This window comes from Rhincodon typus, chromosome 39, assembly GCF_021869965.1.
Source record: "Rhincodon typus isolate 14 chromosome 39, sRhiTyp1.1, whole genome shotgun sequence".
Classification (NCBI taxonomy): Eukaryota; Metazoa; Chordata; class Chondrichthyes; order Orectolobiformes; family Rhincodontidae; genus Rhincodon; species Rhincodon typus.
The window spans coordinates 2,960,972-2,983,515 of record NC_063370.1 but is presented as its reverse complement, the minus strand read 5'-3'; the positions used below and the strand labels follow the sequence as shown (position 1 = coordinate 2,983,515).

General features: G+C 40.8%; 1 protein-coding gene across 1 annotated transcript in view; it reads right to left on the bottom strand.

Moving 5' to 3' along the window:
* Positions 1–22,544, bottom strand: part of sae1 (SUMO1 activating enzyme subunit 1) — a 96,918-nt gene that overhangs the window by 23,338 nt on the left and 51,036 nt on the right. The window contains exon 6 of the mRNA XM_020513366.2: positions 20,467–20,572. Within this exon, the coding sequence (XP_020368955.2) occupies positions 20,467–20,572 (106 nt within the window). The remainder of the gene's footprint in view (positions 1–20,466; positions 20,573–22,544) is intronic.

Here is a 22,544-nt window from a genome sequence, read left to right as displayed (position 1 = left end):
TGTATTCTAGGTAGCTGTGGAAGTCAGTGGGCTTGAAATGGATATTGGTTTCTAGGTGGTGGCCAGAGATGGAAACAGAGGGGTCCAGGAAGGAGAGAGAGGTATTAGAGATGGTCCAGGTGAACTTAAGGTTGGGGTGGAAGGTGTTGGTGAAGTGGATGAACTGTTTGAGCTTGGATTTAATTATACAGGACCACAGTCCGACAGTCTGGAGTACCATTTAGATTTTGGGCACCATAACTCAATACTTCATGGAGCTGGTCTGTCACTTTAGTTCTCCACTTCCTCATGCTGACATGTGTGTCTTCTGTTTACTGCACGGTTTCAGGGAGGCTCAATGCAAGCTTCAGTAACAGTACTTCATCTTTTAACTTCACACATTTCTGGACTCAGCAATGAGTTCAACAAATTCTGACCATAACTCCCTCTTCCTGGTCTTGCCATATTTGTGCACGGACTGCTTCAGTATCTGAAGAGTCACAAACAGTGCTGAACATAACAATGTTCATCCCCAATTCAGACTACAGTGGAGGAAAGGTCATTGGGCCTGGCACACGACCCTGAGGAGCTCCTGAGGAGATGTCCTGGAGCTGAGGTGGCTGATTGACCTCCAACAACCGCAACCATCTTCCTTAGTGCCAGGGGAATGTTTTCTCCCCCAGATTCCAAGGCCTCTAATTTTGGTAGGGCTCCTGGATGCCACACTTGATTAAATGAGGCCTTGATGTCAACGGTAGTCACCTTCAGCTTTCTGCTTGTTTTGGGTTATTTCCTTTCAATTGGCAGTGCACCCTCTTCGGCACATTTTGTTTTCTTTCTTATCCCATCTCCATTCTCTCTTGGCTCTGTCTCTCCCATTATTCATCTATCACAGATCTTCCTTCTTCCCTTGTTGCACTCAACCCTTGCTCTAAATCTATTTACATGTCTAACCTTTCTGAGCTTTGATGAAAAGTTACAGACCTGAAACACCCTCTATTCCTCTCTCTACACAGTTGCTGCATAACCCGAGTTCTTTTCAGCATTTTCTGTTTTTATTGTTATTTATTGGCCTTGGAGAGGGTGCAGCCCAGCTTTGCCAGAATTGTACGAAGGTCAAAAGGCATAAAAATATGAGGTAAGGATCATAAATCTGACATGCATTCCCCCAAATAAATAATATCAAGGGGTGATCTGATTGAGGCTATTTTTAACAGATTCAATAAGGCAAGTAGAGAGAAACAATCATCTCTGGCAAGCAATCAGAGATATAATCTTCCAATTATAGTTGAGCCATCCAAGAGCAAAAACATTTGGACACAGTCCTTCCACACACCAGATTGCAGAAATCTGGAATTCTCTCCAGCAAAAACTGCGGACACTGGAGTCAATTTTAAAAGTTTCAAATTGGAGACCAATTTTTATTGTATAAGTGCCAAATGATTTGAAGCTAATGTGGGTAAATAGAATTGGGGAACAGATTATCCATGATCATACTGAATGTCAACCCAGACTGAGGGATGAATGGACACGTCCTGCTCCTATGAAAAAAAAGTAAGGGGGCACAGTGGCTCAGTGGTTAGCACTGCTACCTCACAGCACCAGGGACCCGGGTTCAATTCCAGCCTTCGGTAACTGTCTGTGTGAAGCCTGCACATTCTGTCAAAGTCTGCATGGTTTCCTCCCACAGTCCCAAAGATATGCCGGTTGGGTGAATTGGCCATGCTAAATTGTCCATAGTATCCAGGGACGTGCAGGCTAGGTGACTTAGCCATGGGAAATGCAGGGTTAGAGGGATGAGGTGGGATGCTCTTTGGAGGGTAAATGTGGGCTCGATGGGCCAAATGGCCTGCTTCCATACTGTAGAGATTCTACGAAAGAATTTTATAGCTGACCAGTAGTTCAAATACATCTGTCCTGATGAAAGAAATGTCAAATTTCAACAGGTGGAATGATAGTATAATGAATATTAAAGGTTGCTGATTGGTTAAGGTGTTGCCATGAGGAATGCACTATGAAACTCTTGTCCATCTTGTCCAACTATTGTCCATAGGTTAATTCAAAAAAGACAATGCCTGGTCATGTTTCTTTTGTTTGCAAAGTGTAGGTTCCTGTCTATGAGTATGAAACAATTTTACAACAGGCTGTGCCTTGTTATTAGCTGCCAACAGATGGACACGTTTTTATTGTCTTTTGTTTTCATTAAGTTTACCTTCACAACACAGCTAATTTTCATCACATTGCCTGCCTACAACACCGAATGTAAATCCACTACCATGCCAGAAAAATCACAAGATAATTTAGGAGTGTTTCAATTACAGGCTTCGCTCCCAGCTAATGTTGAATGCATATACTTCCTTGTTACATTTCTCCATTTCTCAAGGTATTGAATGCAGCTGGACGGCCAGCGTGTTCTGGGCATCATGAAGCATTCTGCTAAACTGGTAACTAAACCCAGAAAGTGAGCATCGGCAGGCTATTTGACTATAAGTGGCACCACAACCAAGGCTGATTGAAAGATGGCAAGAAAGTAGGGTAGACACAAATGAACCATAGTGTGAATTTGGATAGAGAGAACAAGCAAGACTGGTAAAACAGGTTGGGGATAGCTATCAGGAATATTGGGTGGGAGTGGTAGAGAAGAGAAGCAGCAAAAGGAACAAAGGCCATGCTGGGAATGACTGGTCCAAAGTAGGAATATACTGTGAAGTGGGACAGACTCAGGATTGTAAGAGGGGTTCAAATATGGGGCAGTCAGAAAGATTGGGACAGATTTGGAAGACGACAACATGTTCGAGGAGATTGCAGAGGAAAACTGTTGGGAGAGGCAGGCTGAATGTAGACTGGTGTGTAGTTGATGTAGTTTGTTGAGGAATGCAGCTTTTAAATTGGAATCGTTTGGATATTTCCTGAGAAAAGGGGATGCAACAATAAAAATTAGTAATTAAAAGGAACAGCTTAGATTAGTGCGAGGTCAAGGAAGGATTTGGGAAAGACTTAGTGTTAGGTAAGTGTTTGGGTTGCTGTGGGATGCTCTCAATACCAGTGAGCTCCTTGTCACATACTAAATCATTTATAAACAACGTCTTGGTGGCACAGAACTTGAGTATTGCAGAAAAGAAGAACATGTTGGCAAAACCTTCTATCTTGATGCATCAGGGCAAACACAATTGTACTAAATTTCAAATAATCTCAAACCATTTTTACTGTCATGCTCTATATTGCCACTGAAAAAGCACATTAAACTCCCCAGGCTCTTGAGTACGTTAAAAAAAGGCACCAGGCTTAAACTTATTAGTTTCATTAGCAAAGAACTAAAACTTTGCAGTCAATGACTTTTCTAACAGGCCTAACTAAGCCTTGCTTTCAGCTCAACTGATCATCATAAATCTATTAGTGTAGTTATTAGAGCACTCGAGATTGTTCAGCAAGTATTTTCTAACTCGAGAATCACATCCAACACTAGATGGTTGATATTGGGTTTTACAAGCTGGGGAGGTTTAGTACAGTCCATACCTTGCCTACTGTAAATAGCCAAAGTACTGGTGGCTTGAAAAAAAAAACTTTATTTTTAAAAGATAAGACGACATAGTATTGACAGGGAATATGGATATTGCCAAATGGATAACTCCACTAAGAAGGTAGCATAATTAGTCCCACTTTCCCCACAGCCCTTCAAAGTCTTCCTCATCAGGTATTTATCCAATCCCACTTTGAAAGTCACCACTGCTGACTTTGTTTCTACTGTGCTTATAGTCAGAATGTTTTAAATCACAAAAACTTGTGTTTTTTTTTAAAAAACAACTCATTTTGCTCTGGATTCCTTGCCAGACATTTTAGATACAAGTTTTCTGGTAATATCTTTCTTTAATTGCTTCCTGACAGTAGAACTCCTCTTTCCCAAGCTGGAGTGAGATCACTTCAGCACAGCAGTGAATATCTCTCTATATGCGAAGCTGGCGACACTGCTCCATTTGCTGACAGGGGACTCCATCCTGCCTCATCGTGCATCCAGCGTGTTATTATTCCAGAAGGGGTCACTAGATAGCAATTAGTGACAGACGAGGCTAGTTTCAGCCTTGCCTTGGCCAACTCTTGCATTAGATTTGTTGGTTGATTCAGCGAGAAAATAAAAAATAGGATACAATTGTGATGCTCTCATAAATGAGCATTGAGCTAAACGCCATTTTGCTGCATTTTATTGGAACTGTCAAAGGTCAAGGACAGAGCTTAGATGGGGAATGGGACGTAGAATTAAATCAACTGGCAACCCAAAGGTTTATGGACTGAATAGGGTTGTTCTGCAAAGTAGTCATCCCAATCTACATTTGCTGCCCCAAGTTTGCATTGTGTGCAGAGACACAGCACCAAGTCAAAACCCAGCCTATCACAGATTCACCTGGAAGGCACATTTGGGGAGGTAGAAGAGGTTAAAAAGAAATGTGGCAACTCTTGCACTTGCAATAATAAGGAGGTGGTGTTTAAAAAATGGTCCAGGCTGTTGCAGATGGAATGGCCCTTTCAGAATGCAGAAGGGGCGTGTTTATATGGAAAAGGTCTGTACATTTGCAGGTGCCAGAATTGGCAGAGGAAGATTCACTAAATATGGAAGCTGATAGTGTGGAAGGTGTCAACAAGAGGATGTGAAAGGAAAAGGAAAGAGAGCAGAAAGTGCAGGAAATGGAACAACGACAAGCAAGGGCTTTGTTAACCATGGGGAGAATCCTTGAATGGGGAAAAAGATATATGGAAGACTGTTGCATCTGTTCATGACCCCTTCAGCTGTGAGAATTACTGTGTCCTTACAAGAGTCAGGGTGGAGCAAAGTGAAGTCAAGGGAGTTATCAGTTCTGATGAAAAGGTCAGGCATCAGCCTGAAACATTAATGTATTTTGCTCCTAACAGGTTTTGCTAGCCTGTTGAGCATTTTCTATGTTTATTTAGTTTTTGCAAGGAATGACTTGTCCCTGCAGTTGAGATATTTATCAACTTAGTAGAAGTCATGACCCATTTCACAAATAGTGCACTAGGATAAAATTGAAATAAAGAGAGTGGGAAAGGATGAACCTGTATTGGAGAGAAATGCTGAACAGAGAATGGCTATCATTCCATTTGTTACAGTTAGCTGTTGCAAACATTCAACAAGATTAGATAATGATCCACCAAACTGGTCAATGCAATGCTTTATCTAAAAACAGAGCAAAATAAAATCTATGTATTATCACGTCACAACTATCTGTTATCACCACAATAAAAACAGGACATGCAAATTTATTTACCCAATCCTTTGTTATCACACTGTAACTTTACAACTCAAGTCTGGTTATGTACAACCCTGGTACATTGTGTTCCTGGAGTTACATGGGGAGTTGTATGACAGAATAGCTCCTATAGTACTTGTTGAATCGTGATAAAATTTAAACTTGCCCATTAGCTCAGGGAATAGACAGCATGTGAAAATATTATTTGCCCTTCAGTATGAAGTTGGGAGGGTGGCTCAGCTCTGCCATGTGAAGTGTTTGGAAATCTTTGTAACGTCCCTCAATTTAATCATATTTACAAAAGTACAAAATTCTAATTTTGAATAAATTCAGCAACCTACCACTGGACTCTGAAACTATTGCTTAATCAATGACTTTATTTTCCAACTTCACAGATCACAAATGCTTCAGGTTATAGCTGTCAGATTACTTGCATCACTGTGCGGAAGTTGTGTGACCAACTGTTGTAATTTTCCCTTTGCCTGGTCCAGGTGGTATCCAAGACAAAAACCACAATTCTACTGAAAAACTTCCCATTCCACTTCTGAGACACCAATCAAAAACTGGCCAGGAACATGGGCCAGACATCGGTCTGTCACTAACTGCAAGGAGCAAAGTACAAGGCTCAAATATTATAGCAAACAACAACAAGATAAATCAGGATGCAGCTGACATCAAATTTGGGTTTTTGAAGGTTAAAGAGTGAAGGAGAACTGTAGAAGGTAAGCTAAGGAGCTGCATTGTTGGATTATTGGGAAATGAACTGGGTAGCAGGGTATGGGACTGCTGATAAATAGAATCCCCAAGTGTTCACTGAGATAAGGTGGTAGATATTTTATAATTAATCTGTTCAGAGATGTTATTACACATCTCTGGAGCAGGTGGAACCTGAGGTTCAGAGGCAGGGACACTATCAATGTGCAACAAGAACCGCAGAGATGAGGTGATATTAGTAATAACTTTGCTCAAGGCAGGTGGTAACAAACCAAAGGGGAAATATCCAGCATCTTAGATAAGCAAGTGTCTCTGATGAGTTAATGTTCATAGGGAAGAGTCCAAATGAACTGGATGTAGGTTTTCACAGGAAAAACAAGAACTAAACAAATCTCAAACAGGTAGAATCCCAAACATTGACAAATAAACTTACTTAATTAATTCACCATGGCCCAATTACAGGATACAATTATATAGCAATCTCTGTATATTGATTCATTCTAACCAAGGCCACTGACCTTCCATGTTCAAAACATTCCTGAATATCTGTGATTCCATGAAATAAAAACAGAAATGAATATAACTTGTATTACAACTATAACATATGCAGGTTTTGGAAATGCATGACTTAAGCTCCTCAGTCTGTTGACTGGTTTTACAGCTGATTTTCCAAACTTTGACAAGGCATGAAATGAAAATAGGGAAGGATGCTTTGGAGTTCACATGAATAATTTATTCCTTTCTTTTAGTTAAAAGAAGTCAGACCTATTTACTGCAGGTGCTACCTATTCAAAAAGTTTCCAATCAGGTAAGCTATTTGTAGATAAATAATACTAAGCAAGAGTTCGCAATCAATGTGAAGTTCAGCTTCCGTATATTTATCATGGGTAAACATTTGAAGAATGATTTTGTATCAATAATCAGATTAAAATACCATCCTATTTTTAATTCCTTCCAAGTTAGATGTCACTCTTTAGTTAAAAGAAAACAGCTCTTAGACATTTGTAATATGAAGTGAGGAGGACAAGCGTGTTTTTATAAACCCAAAGCTTGCTTTGTCATCCTTGTTTTTTCCTCTCTGCTCGGATGCAAGTTCTTCCTTTCACAAAGTCTGCGGTTTCAAGACACGACGACTATGCAGATCAGCCAATCAAGATCAGTCACAGATACAAGATATGTGGCTTTAGGTGTCACACACATTGAAAGTAATATTTTTAAAACAACTGCGGTCAGGATTTAGTCATTTGAAAATTCACAATGATGTATCTGCTCAGCTCATTTACAAAATAGTTCCTTCCCCAATAGAACTCCTACATAAAAAAAAAATCACTAATCAATTGCTAATTACTTTTAAGAGCCAGACAGCAAATCGTATAGTGCTCTTTCCAAATAGTTACTAGTTTATGCCCCAATATGCTCATCATTGAGAATTGTTTCATTAGGAATTTTACTAGCTTTCCAAGCATAAACTGCTCTGGAGGGGTCAGTGGTTCATAGACTCACTTCAGTCAGCAAGTCCCACCTCGGAGCACAAAATCTAGGCTGACCTCCCTGAGCAATGCTGAGGAGTTGCTGCACTGGCAAAGGGATTTTGTTGGGCGAGACATGAAATCAACTGCCCTTCCTGGTGGCTGTATATGATCCTATCTGAACAGCATGGAAACTCTTCCCAGCAATCTGAAGCCAATATCAATCTGTTAAAAACAGCATCAAAAATATAGTCTCGCTGCTGTTTGTTAGATCTAACTGAATTCAAATTGGCTTCCGTGTTTCCTATATTACAACAGTGGCTCAATCCAAAAGGATCGCTGTCAGGCACTTTGGGAACTTGTGAAATACACAAATATTTCCCATTTCTTCAATTTCCCCACACAGGTGGAATGCTTTTTGAGGTCCTGTTAATGTCCCTTAGGATTTAAACTCTTTCCTTTTCATTCTCTTACCTGCCTTCCAAAAAACACTGTTTTACTTGTATTTTAAGAACATAGAACAGTACAGCAGAGTACAAGCCCTTAGGTCGGCACAACATCGTGGGCCAATTATCCTACTAAGATCAATCTACTCTACATTTTACTATCCTCCATGTACCTATCCAAGAGTCGCTTAAAAGTCTCTAAAGTATCTGACTCTACATTTTGAGGCTACATCTTGCTACTCATCCCCCTCCAATCACTGCTGCTCAAAACCATTCCCTGCCAACATTAGTTACAAGTTAGAGAATCCAAGAGTTCAATCAACTGAATTGAATCTATTTAGATTTTTAACTGGCAATTTTGCTTTCCCTAGCAGATCCCCCAAGAATTTTTTCCACTTAATCTGTTTACTGTATTGGACCTGTCCTTTTGCCATTTAAATTTTGCATAGGTAGTGGCAACAGGATTTGCCAAGATTACCCACTGAAGAGAAAGGGACTTCTGGGGATTAGAAGTTTACTTTGATGCTTCCAGTGGCTTTGGAGACACAATGTGATTGCCTGTAACTCAAGCCCAACATGAAAATGGCTTTGGCAAGTTTACTATATAGTTAATAAGGGTTAGGGAAGGGGATAGGAGGCTGCTGCCCCATGAAGCATCAACTAAACTATTAAAAAGAGTGCAGCTAACTTTGACGTTATGCTAAACAACCACAGAACTAACAGCTACATCTAGTGACTGATAGTTACAATGGGGCAATAAAAGAATTGATTAAAACACAAAGTGCTGAACTTCAAAAGAACAAAAAAGAAGTATGGCACAGAAACAGGCCCTTCGGCCCTCCAAGCCTGTGCTGATCATCATGCCCTGACTAAAGAAAAACCAACCTTATGCCTTATTTGGTCCACATCCCTCTATCCCCTCCCTATTCATGTAACCATCCAGATGCCTCTTAAATGTCGCCAACGTACCTACTTTCACCACATACTCCTCTGGCAGTGCATTCCAGGCTCCTACCACTCTCTGCGTGAAAAACCTTCCTCGCACATCTCCCTTAAACTTTCACCCTCTCACCTTGAACCTGTGCTCCCTTGTAATTGAAACTTCAACACTGGGAAAAAGCCTCTGACTATCCATCCTATCTATGCCTCTCAATTTTGTAGACCTCTATCAGGCCTCTTCTCTGTCGCCATCTTTCCAATGAAAACAATCCTAGTCTTTTTAACCGTTCCTGATAGCCAATGCCCTCGAGACCAGGCAGCATCCTGGTGAATCTCCTTTGCACTCTCTCCAAAGCTTCCACATTCTTCTGGTAACGTGGAGACCAAAATTGCACACAATACTCCAAATGTTGCCTGATAAGGGTTTTATATAGCTGCAACCTGGTTTGCCAACTCTTGTACTCCACGCCCCGGGCAATTCAGGCAGCATGCTATATGCCTTCTTAATCACCTTGTCCACCTGTGTTGCCACTTTTAGGGAACTGTGGTCCTGCACGCCCACATCAGTCTGTATGTTAAATGTTCCTAAGGGTTCTGCCATTAACAGTATAATTCACACCTAAGTTTGATCCTCCAAAATGCATCATCTCGCATTTGTCTGGATTAAACTCCATCTGCCGTTTCTGTGCCCAAGTTGCCAATCTATCTATATCATTTTGTATCCTCTCACGACTGTCGGTATTATCAGCAACTCTACCAAGCTTCGTGTTATCTGGAAACTTGCTAATCAGACCACCCACATTTTCCTCCAAATCATTTATATATACTACAAACAACAGAGGACCTAAGACTAATCCCTGTCTGAAAAACACCCTTCCACCGCAACCCTCTGTCTTCTCTGACCAAGCCAGTTTTGTACCCATCTAGCCAGCCTACCCTGAATCCCATGTGATTTTAGTTTTTGTACCAATCTGCCATGTGGGACTTTATCAAATACCTTACTAAAGTCCATAAAAACTACATCCACAACTCTTCCCCCATCAATTATCTTTGTCACTCTTCAAAAAATTCGATCAGGTTGGTGAGGCATGACCTTCCCTGTACAAAACGCTGCCTGTTGCTAACTAGTCCATTTTCTTCCCAATGTGCATATATCTTGTCCCTCAGTACCTTCTCCAAGACCTTCCCCACCACAGATGTCAGATTCACCGTCCTATAATTTCCTGGATTATCCCCGTTTCCTTTCTTAAACAAGGGAACATTGGGTAATCTCCAGTCCTTTGGAACTTCACCTGTGGTTAAGGAGGATGTGAAGATATCTGCTGAAGCCCCAACTATTGCTTCCTTTGCCTCTTGCATCAACCTGGGATAGATCCCATCTGGTTCCAGGGACTTGTCTACCTTAATGCAATTTGGGATACCCAAAACTTCCTCCTTTAATATACTGACATTCTCTAGAGTATTCACACGCTCATCCCTGACCTCAACATCAGTCATGTCCCTCTCCTCGGTGAATACCGAAACAAAGTAGTCATTAAGGATCTCTCCCACTTCCTGTGGCTCCATGCATAACTTCCCTCCTTTGTCCTTGAGTGGGCCTACTGTTTCCCTTGCTACCCTCTTTCTTCTAATATATGCGTAAAAAGCCTCGGGATTCTAACTGACCCTGTTTGCTAAAGACATTTCATGGTCCCTTTCAGCCTTCCTAATTCTGTGTTTTTTTATTGATTATTCTGTGTTATTTATTGATAGTGATCTTGTTAAGCACCCTGGGATAGTACATTGTGTTAAAAAGGTGCTTTATAAATGTAAAGTGTTCTGTCCACAAGCTCCATATTTTAGCCATTTTCTTGGCAACAAAGCTTTTCCTGAATTTTATATTTGATTTATTGAGTATGTCATAATTATGCTTTCTGTCTCCTCTACAAGTATCTTCTGCATATCTACCCTATCAAACTCTTTCAAGAATCTTAAAGAACTCTGAGGTCATTCTTCAGTCTTCCCTTTACCAGGAGGAGAGAAAAAGTGTTTGTCCGAACTTGTTGCATCATTTCTTGCATATATGACCTCAGTTCTGCTATCAGCCTTTGCAGCACCTCCACATCTTTTACAATATTAGTATTAACATCGACAAATGTCACCTACGAAGATTCTACATAAGCTTAACAGAACATTTCTGTTCTTAAATTCTGTCTCTAAATGAACTCCAAGGTTTTCTGTTTGTTTTTTTCAAAATATGGACTTATAAAAATACAGCTTTACTATTTTTGGTGATGAAAATTTGTACATCTGGATCCTTCTGCCCCTGTATCCCATTTCTGGATCAATTTCAGAGAATCAGATGACCTCGTTATTTCAAACAAAACATACAACTGGAATGAATATCGCATTCTAAATTTATTCAGTACTTGATGAGATAACTTAATGCTCACTTTATTTTAGGAAATAGGCGATGAACTGTACACACACCTTGGCTATTGCAGACAACTTCTCAATGATTTTCTCTCTGTCAACAGAGCTACAAAAATCAGGAGTTTGTGCATTGCCTGCATGGATAGTAATGTGTTTCAGGATTGTTGACAAAATGTGCTTTCATGGGACTAACCCAGCTGCTTTCAAAAAAAGGTCCCTCAGCCCTGTGCATTCACGTGTCGTCTCAGGCTGGGATTTAAATCTGCAGTTTGACAATGATGCACCAAATCCAACCATCTTCAGTGTTATTTCAATCACAGTCTGAGCTCCCTAAAGAAAGGGTCAGAGCCTAAACACATCACATGTTGTTTGTACACAGAACTGCACGTGATAGATGACAAGAGATTACTTTTATACTTTCATTCATCAAAGCAGATTAAAATCTCATTAAATCACAGGGAGATTTAACTACCCCCGGAGTCAGAAAGTGTTGTGGGGGCAGGGGCTGGTGGGGAGAGAAGAGAGAGATGGGGAGCATATTTATTCAAGTCAGAATAAAATCTCTAGTTTCCTGCTCAAAGTGATAATTAGTTCCAAATTTTGTTTGCAGTTTTGAAAGGTGGCTCACCCACAGACCCCAACTCTCTCAACAAATCACAAGTACAGCAGGCCATTTAGCCCTGCAAGCCTGCTCCACCATTCAATTACATCATGAGTAATACAATATATGTGTTTGTGGATTGGAAGCAGTGAGCTCTCAATTCTTCAAAGCTGCACCATTCAAATCCACACAATGATTTCCAGAACAGATACTAAATACCTCTCTCCAGTCAAATGGATACAGAACCCAAGTGAAGCACATGTACCATTACTCCAGCTGAACTGAGTGAAGGCTGAACACAGAGCTTTCTACACTTACCAGGAGCAACGTGATTTAATTGTTAGAGTTGCCAGTTCTATCTTAGCCTTGATTATATTCAATGATCAAGTATCAACTGTTCTTTGTCAGAATTCTGAAGGTCCATAAACCAGGAAGAAATGTCACTTATTGTGCCTAAATGGCCAACTATTTATTTGCGAATACAACTGCTAGTTCTTTACTCTCCAACCTTCAGCAGCGGTTTCAATTAGTGTAATGGATACTGGAACTAAAGGAATCTGGTTTCACTATCCTGCATGCTTAAGGCCTCAATGCATGTTGTACATACTGAAACTCAAGGATACATATAAACAATGTCTGTTGACACACAGTTTCTTTAATTATTTAAATACTTACTTGTGTAGCCATTGTAAAGAACACAATGCTATAGCTCATGGAATAAAGGGGACAGTAGCAATGTAAATCCAAAGTTGGTTGCATGACAGGAAACACAAGTAATAGCTAATGGTTGGTTTTCAAGCGGTATAAAGGTTTGTAGTAGAGTCCCCTCTTCCCACCCCAAAATATTTGCAGGGATGAGACACTTTAGTTATGAGGATAGATTGAAGAAGTTGGGATTGTTCTTCTTCAGGAAGGCCAAAGCAGATCTGATAGAAGTTTTCAAAATCATGAAAGGGTCTAGACCTGGTAAACAGGGAGAAACTGTTCCAACTCATAAGGGGGTCAAGAGGGCACAGATTTAAAATGTTCTAAAAAAGAAACAAGTCAAGGTGAGAAAAACAACTTCTAAATGCAGCTCTGGAAATGCACTGTCTGGAAATGTGGTGGAGGCAGGCTCAACCGATGCATTTAAAAGGATATTAAATGGTGATTTGAATAGAAGCAATATACAAGGAAAGTCAGGAGATTGGCTGTCTGAGTAGTTTGGCTCAGTGTCAATGCAGACACAATGGGCTGAATGATCTCCTTATGCATCATAACAATTGTGATTTAAACCTTTAGGGTTTTAGTGCTTCAAAAGAATGAAGTGGTCTTAAGATTGCTCAAACACATGAGGCTAGTAGCAGGTTACATACATTTTCCACCAACATAGGATTCTTGGTAATCAAGGGGTTAATAGGTGATCAGTGTAAGCAGAAGTATGGATTTGAGGTTACAGTTAGTTCAGTCATGATTTTATTAAAATGGCAGACTGAGATGAAGCGGGTGAATGGCCCACTCCTGCTTCTTATTTTGATCTTACAAACAGATGAATTAGTTTTAGAACAGATTCCATTCTATTCTTGAAATGACAAAAGTTCTCGCAATTCTAGCACATAACCAAAGAATGCAAGACAAGCATTTTTCAAATTTAGTGCTCATAAAAAGCTTTTTGGCACCACTTAAATAGTATGGTTCAATATTTGCATTGCAATTAGTTTAGAACTTTTAAAACACACTGCTGCAGTGTCAGACTGCTTCCAACATTAAATCTTGCATAAATCCAAGCAGAAGTTAGAATTTATTGCACGGATTCCTTCCCGTTGTGAGGGTATGGCAGTCAGGCTAATGCTGTCAATTTCCTACATGTTCATGAAACATCTGGGGTTAAAAGTGCTAGTTAAGTGCAAGATGTTATTTGGTGCCTATGAAGTAACCTTAAGAGAAGGTTCGAGTGGTAGCTGGACAGGACAACAAAAATTCCTCTCCGTTTTTCCTGATGCTGCAGCTGAGGAATCCAATGCTGGAAGCAGGACAATTTGACCCTTTGCATTTCACCCAATTCCTTTCCTTATGGGTGAAATTAGGAGGCAGCACTGAACACACACTCTAGAATTGCTGCATGCCATTCTGTACTTTTCTACTGATGCAACACACAGAGGCATTAGGCACTGAAAGGGTTAAACAATAACATCATGGAACAATGGCATGTGCCAGAGAGCTCTCTTTAGATGCCAATCACAATTTCTCTGCCTCATCAGCTTCCTAATTACATCACCTACCCTAGACTGGTTTCCTGCATGCTGCTTGCAGGCTGTGCACATCAACCTTGAAGCTGTTAGCTGTAACACCCACGGCTTTTTCCACAGGGCAGCTTCCACACAGCAGTGCACTTCATTATTATTCACTTGATACTGTTAATAATAGTGCTGATGTTATCAGCATAGCTGTCACCAGTGTTTCACATGTTCTGAACTAACAAACAAAAAGTTAGCAAAGCAACCTCACCCCTCTGCTAGAGTTTACATTAGCCTGTCACAGTAAAGCTCAGGTACTTTGGAGCTTCCAAAGCTGGACTGGAGACTTTAGACTGAATACACTCCGCTACACTGGTCCCTGCCTCTCCAAAACACAACTGCAATTTACTCTTCATTTTCAGACATCTCACAAAAGACAATAAAACAAACAAAATACCCCGGATGCTGGAAATCTGAAATGAAACTGAAGTGCTGGAAAAACTCAGCAGGCGTGGTGACGGAAAGACAGTTAACCTTTAAAGTCCAGGCTGACTTCTTCAGGATGGAAAGGAGTTGGAAAATACCGTTTGTGATGCTGTAGACAGAGGGAAAGGAGCAGCAAGTGGAACAGATTGAGTGTGCGCCCAGACAAAAGTCAAAGACAGTAATAATGGTGGTAAAAGAGAGATAAAGATGTAAAATAGGTGTAAATGCTGGCAGTGAAAAGGAGAAAACAGATCCACTCAGAGTGAAGCCAACAAAACACAAACAAGATGCAGCCACACAAGGGTGGGGGGATGAAAGAAGGACAGATATCCTACTCTGAAGGTGTGAACCCAACATCGAGTCTTAGAGGTCCTAAAGCACCTGAGAAGAGGTGTTGTTCCTCCAGTTTGCATGGAGCTTCACTGGAACACTGTGGCAGGCCAAGGATGGAAATGTTAGAATGTGAACAAGGTGTTTGTTAAAATGGCAAGCATTTTCCAGTTCCAGCTCCTCTCAGTTCCAAAGAGGGGTCACACTGGACTCAAAACATTAGCTCTGTTTCCCTCTCCACAGATGCTGCCAGACCTGCTGAATTTTTCCAGCACTTTGTTACTATTCCACAAAAGACAATTCTTTACGGTACCTCGCCCTTCATCATTCCTCAGACACTTCAACCAACTGGTGGTAGCTGCAGGTGCCTCAATAATAAGACTTGCACTAATCAGGAACATAAACGGCATGTGTTGGAGTTGGCCATTTGGCCCTTAAAGCCTGCATCATCCAATGGCTGATCCCCTGTTTCAGCTCTATATTCCTACATTATACCCAAATTCCCAAACTCTTAGTACCTCACAGTTAATTGATCCCTGCTATGAATCTAATCAAAGATTTTATAGCACCTTTTCAATGTTTCCAAGTGAGAAACATAGGAGCCAATTTCTGTATGGGTTTCTACACACAGCAATGAAATAAGTGATTAAAAATCTGCTTTCAGTGATGTTGTTTAATGAATAAACAGTGACCAAAATACTGGGGAGAACTCCCTCTGCTATTCCTCACATAATACCATGGGATCTTTTACTTCATGCAGGATTTAAAACAATCCTGCTGTCCCGAGGCAGTGACTTACATTAGTTTTCAGTAACCCGCTCATATTTCTCGTGACCCTAGACAGCAAGGGTCAGTAGGCTAATCAATTAGAAAGGGCACTACAACGAACCCTGTTTCTGTCATCATTTACCATGCACTTTCTAGTCAAGGGCAATTAATCCAGGACCAATTTGCTGACCTGAATAAATATCTGCAAACTCAGCATAAATCAAGAGTCAAAGTTGCAACCTTCTAGGCTTCATGGCTCAATGCTACACTAATGTTGCCATTGAAAAAAAGTTACAATAACCACTTTCTCAAAACTACAATCCAGAAACATAACCTACATTATTGATGCCTTCCTTTCGAAAGAAACTATTTAAAAGTTGTCCTTGTAACATGCCCTCGTGCTTTCAGTTTTTATGCAGTTTGTGAAGAAGTGTCTGTTGTAGTATTCTTCATGAATGTACAGAAAAGAGAGGAGGCTATCAATACAAGTCTTACTCACGTGGCCTGGCCCAATGCCTTTATTTTTGCTTCTGTCCACATCATGACACACAGTCTCTTTCAATAATCAGTCCATCTGGTCTTTTGTACTCTTACCATCTCCTCAGTCCTGACTGGTTCCCTGCCTCACATGCCTAGGCAAGTACCCTTGTGACAGCCTGGTGTGCCTGAACCATTGTTCAGTCTCTTTATTCAGTCAGGGTGCTGGCAATAAGACCACTTTGAAAATACTAGAATCCTTATGGATGACTGAGCACTCTGTACAATGTTGGCACTTGCAGTGTTACAGATCAATATACTTGATACTGAAAATCAATTGCAATTTGAATTAAGATTAACTTTACTCTCAACAACTGTTCAAACAAACAGAGGGCCTGATAGGGTAGATGCTATGGGGATGTTGCCCCTTGAGGGGGAATCTATGACTAGGAGTCAGAGTTTCAAAATAAGGGGTCTCCCATTTAAGATAGAGAGGAGGAATTTCTCCTATTTGCGCTGTTAATCTTTGGAATTCTCTTCCAAAGAGACTGGTAAAAGATGTGTCATTCTTTATATTCAAAACTGAATTAGAGTGATCTTATCTTAATCAACAAGGGAGTTGAGGGTTATAGGGGACAGACAGGAAAGTGAAGTTATGGCCACAATCACATCAGCCATGACGTTATGGATAATGGTTCTTGATAGAGGGGTCAAAATGGTCCAGTCTTGCACTTATTTCTTATACCCTTACCATGATTTTTAAAAGATGAGAGAAAACACAATTTCACATGTGGTTATCAGAGTCACATGGATTATTATGCGCATGGTGGAGCAAGCAATTGGTTTCTCTGCAAATCAGCACGATTTAAAGGCATACACCCAAGCAAAGGGCAAAGGGCAATGTGCAGTAACCATTGCACCAATGTCAAAATAAGGAAGGCAGCTGTACAAACTCGACAAAACAAGAAAAGCACCTGATGTCCTGCTGTTTTGGTAAAACTTCAGTGACCTTTTACTTTTAGCACAGGTGGTGTTTTGGTGAGTTGCTCTGGAAGGGTTTTGAAGTATTTGTACAAGAGGAAGCAGTGATGTTATGCTGAAGCAGGTGGGATAGTGGGAACACTGTCTGCAGCCTCCAAGCAGCTGAGTAACCAAGCACCATGGACAATGGAAATTCAAAAATGTTGCAGCAGGAAATTGGGCTTCAGTTTATTTATGGTGGATTCTTAAAGAGCCAGATGAAAATAAAGGTATTATTTGCATTTTGAACAAAATAGTGTTTTTTTTAAAAAAAAAGACTTTTGGTACAATTACTTGACGAGAAAAAAGTAGAGAAAGACAGATGCAGAAAGGCGCAAATAGTTATTTTTCTTTTAATTCATTCATGGTGTCAATGACTGCCCAGCATTTGTTGCCTGTCCCTAATTGTCCTTGAGAAGGCAGGGGTGAGCATTGTAGAATGTGGCTATTTGTTCCATTACATCTGTGCTGGTTCTTTGCTAGAATAATATACAAGTAATCATATTCTCACTCCATACCCTCGTGACCTTCTGTGCCTCAATAAAATTGAGCTAATTTTCCCTCAAAGACCCATTGGTTTGTCTTGATCTGAACCACTTCCTGTGACAAAGCATTTCTTGCCTCGACCTTCTACAAAAAAGAAATCTTAACCTCTCTATGCCTTCCGAATATGCAATTTAGTTTTAAAGAATTGCACAAGCCAAAGCTCAGAGCCTACTAAATTACACCAATTTGATTTTTTTTGCCAGATAAGTATGCAGATATTTGAATCAGCAGGCCATTTGGCCCCTTGAGTTCTCTAACATCATAGCTGATTTGGTTCTATTCACAACTGCAAATTCCTGCCTAAACACCTTGTTCTCCCTTCCTTGTCAAGAATCTACCTATGCCAGCCTGATCTCGAGTGCTGGGACTTCGCATATTCCCTACAAAACTATAGCTGCTTGAGGCCAATATAGATATAATGCACTCAAATTAACGCAAAGTCTGCCAATGAGTATTTGCTGGGAAATAATCTTCTGGGAAAACTGCTGACATTACAAAATTACTTCCTAAGCTGAGACTGCTTTAGAAATGCCCCAGGGAAGTGAAGAGTGCTGTTCGATCCAAAGGTCTTACTTTTTAGTCCATGTTCCTGGAATCATAAAGGTTGTTTCAAGTTAACCCTCTGTCGCTGGTACTGGCTTGACTGTGACATGTTTTCTTCCCCCACCCCCTGCTGCATGAACGGTGGAGATACTGGGTGTCACCAAGTGTTCATACTGCATGAGCAACTCCCCTGCACAATGCCTGAACAACTTATCCAGAGGTTGAGGAACTATTTCTTTCGAAGAACAGTGGAATTAGTTTCAGGGACACGTCAAGTCCAGATTCACCAGAGGTTTGACATGAGACAAGTACCAACAGAAGATGATATTTTTGGTGTAGGGGAAAAGTTGAGAGTCATCAGTGATGACATCTGAGCAACCACACATTTCAGCAGTTTCCTCTCATCAAGGCAGAGAAATCTTGCCGATTCGTCTTAAAAATCCATAAATACCCTACTGCAGGTGTCCCAAGCAGCACCTTTAGTTGGACATAGCGGGTTTAATTGATTTTCTCACCTTTGTATATCTCCATGATAGCCATACAATGCAAAAGGGACTGTACAACTCCAGACTTATTCCAATATGATGCAGCGAAAGGACTTCTGCATCAAATCAAGCTCATTCTGCTTGGCTTCCATTTCAAATGAAGTACCTCTCCAGCAATGGTATCAATGAAGGCTCACAAGGTTCCTTACATATTCCTGCAAAGCCCTCATACCCTCATGAAATAATGGAGATTTCACGACTTGCAGTAGAAATGGAGAGCTCCCAGCTGCAACTAGCTGGTTGTTGACCAGTCAGCACCAGAGCACTACACCACCAACCTTATCATCAAGCTACAACATGGAAAATGGTCACTTTTTCCAAGTCTATGATGATGTGTCTTCCTCCCAAAGACTAGTCATCCTTAAATCTGTCTTCTCCATTTCTAACATACTACCTGACTTGGTAAATGTTCATTGCCAAAATAATCTCTGCTTCAACTACCTATGGCAGTAATACGTTGATTTTCTGTGCAAACAGAAAACAAGCTGCCCCTTGCTCCATTTCAAGTCTTATACTTAAGTGATACAAAGCTCACTCTGAGAAATAAGGTGACAGCTTCCATTTTAATCAGTGTCAACACAGTATGGAGCTGGAGGAACACAGCAGGTCAGGCAGCATCAGAGGAGCAAGAAAGTCGATATTTCGGGTCAGGACCCTTTATCAGAACTGAAGCATCCCGACCTAAAACGTCAACTTTCCTGCTCCTCTGATGCTGCTTGGCCTGCTGCGTTCTTCCAGCTCCACACTGTGTTGACTCTGACTCCAGTATCTGCAACGTTTGCTATCTCTTCCATTTTAGACACCTGACATCCCTCAGTTATTTTAACAGTGGCTGTGTCTGACTGCTCATTCCAGAAGCCATGGGGTGGAACAAAATTAGAAAAAGAGCAGGTGAGGTGAAGAGAGTGAAAGATCGAGAAAATGTGGTAGATAGATCAATTGAATTTCAATAAGATTAGCCTGGCTACTTTCCCAATTAAAGTATATTACAAACATGTAGCATCAACTGCCTCACAAATAGTGCCAGAAGATGTCCTCAATATCAACCAGCAGCAACTGGAGAATTACCTTCTATGCACCCTCTATTCTCAACTCCTTTTCCTGGATAGGATTTGAACGGTTAAGGGAACTGGATAATCATCTAAGTTTTAAAAATCAGTGTTGAAAGTGTACATTATATTTTTGCCTAGCCTTGTTTCTAATTCATTGATTCTTTTTCTGTTGCAAGGTTCTGCAAAAACTGGATACTATCAAGGTCTTTATTCACAAGTGATTCAAGATTGTCCACATCTGATTGGGTTAATGGATTGCAAAGGATGTCACAGCCAATCCTAACACTGCCCCATCCCAGAGTCTTGCACAAAAACTCCAAGCAGGGGTTCACTGGAGACCAATGCATCCTACACTGACTTCAATCCATGCTGGGTGGTTGACTCACGATCTCTGAAGCAGGCGAGCAAGCCACTCAAGTTGCTAAAGATGAATGACTGGGGTGACAAGTATGGCTAATCTGTGGGCGGCATCAGGCCCAAAATGAACAAAACTAAAGAGAAACCACAGTTGCAGCAGGTTAGAGAGGGGGTGCCTGGAGCCATAATGAGAGACACAGAGAGGGCAGAGGTTAGTGTACAGTATTCTAAATGTAAAGCACTTATGAAATAAAACCCCTGAACAGCCACGTTCTGGACACATGCACAATGTGTTGCTCTGTTACCTTGCAGAAGAAAATAATCACTTGGGGTGCGTTTCAGACACATCTTTGTCTTTTCGCTGCTCCAATCTACTTCCAGTGCCTCCTTAAGGTGGCAAAAACGCACTGTCTGGACCAAGAAAATAAAGCAATATAAAAATTAGCACCCAAATGAACATCAGTGAACAGAACTTGCTCCAACAATTCCTCATGTTCAACATAATAGAAGTTAAGGAGGTTGCAAAAGTCAAAAAGGTAACTTATTCTAACGATTAGAAACAAACAGAAGCTCTTTAGTCTTCTCAAACCTATTCCACCAACAAGCATTTGGACAATCTGTAATCTAACACTGCATATCCAATTTTGTTTTATTTCACTTAATATCTCTCAACATGAATCTATTAAATTTGAAATTAAAATTAACAATCAATCTAACTTAAGTTTGTGGAGCTAAATGCTCCAAATTAACTCTGTGGCACTGAAGAGCTTTCTAGTTTCATTTCAAAAAGGCCTAGCTTTAACTTTCATTCTTTGTCCCTTTGTCCTGGATTCTCAAAAATCAGAAATAGTTTTGTATCATCAGTTTCCCTTAACTCCTAGCAGCTTTTCACTACTGCTGTATTTCCAGCACACATTGCCATTTGATATTGGTGTTTGCTTACTAGTCGAGAATTAACCAAACAAGACGTTCCATGTCATCTTCCAGCAACGAGGAAATCTCGCCTGAGTGAGTGGGAGGACGGAAAGGACTGATGCAGGATCCCTGGCCAATGGCAGCAGGATACCAGTTAGACTCATTAATAAGCCAACTGATACCCATTATCCCGGGGTACATCCTAAATTAACAGCCCCTTTGGGATGAGACAGGAATCTGATATCATTACTATGCCCAAGGAAGACTTCCTAGCAAAGCCTCAAGATTGCCAGTGGCTTCCTTGGGGTAATGGGGGTGGGATTCATCACCACTGTCCTAGCATCGGTCAGCAGGGGTGTGGGAGAGAGGTCCCTGTTACCTCCTAGCCTGTCACCTCCTAGCCTGTCCTATAAACCCCAGCTCACCCATGTCTTTGGCCTGGTGGGCAGGGAGTGTTTTCGGTTAATTGTGCGCCTGTGTTGTCCACATTCCCACCAAAAACCACTGCCCTCATTCCTGCTAGTACCACTGATCGCCTTTTAGGCTCCGAGTGGGTCAGCAGCTTTTGATAGGTGGTAGCTTTGCTGTCGACATTCTCAAATCATCAGAAAGGTCTGCCACCAGTGGCCGTTCTGTCAGCCATTTCCCAAACTCAATACCAGGATTTTGTCAGTAGTTTTCTGACCAGCGATCAGGACCCCTTTGGGGCTTCACTAATTCTGACCAGAGTGCCAGAAAAGACACTGGGGATAAACAGTCTACTCATAATCATCAAAGATGCATTCATAGAAACAATTATTAAAACGGAATTCACACAAGCAATATCCATCCAAATTTTCAAGCATGCAACATGCTTATGTTGAGGTGGAACAGTCATTTCTCCACATGTTTCAATGCATTCTTTTCTCTGCTTGCAGAAAAAGATGGAGCATGATCAGCAGGATTGGATCTGCACAAGTGGGAGGCCCCAAACTTTTCAAATCCACTTTCAAGGTCACCCTGGGAACCATAGTTTTGGAAAGAGCAATGTAGAACTGTGAAGCTGAAGGCAGCATGAGTCAAAGCTAGTTCAATAATGCTCATGACAAGTATTGCCAGAAGTGAAAATTGATGTAAAGCATTTACCTAAGCAATCTACCATATCCTCACTTTTCACACCTGGATCAATGAACAATTGTATTTACTTCATGCTCTTAAAGTAATAAAACATATCAAGATGCTTTCCAGGAGCATTGCAGAGGAAAACAAAAATCACAAAAATCTTAATCTGACTGTGACAAGTCGCTTTATTGCACAGTTTGATCAAATTTTTGCCCAAAACACAAATGCAATTCAGAGCTGTCACTGTTAGCCCTTCTGAAACAAGGGATTTTGAAATCACAGTAAATCAGTTAAAATGCCAAGAAATAAAAAAAGTACACTGTGCAAAGGCTATATCTTGTATTTTTCTGTATTTTTGATAGAGGAC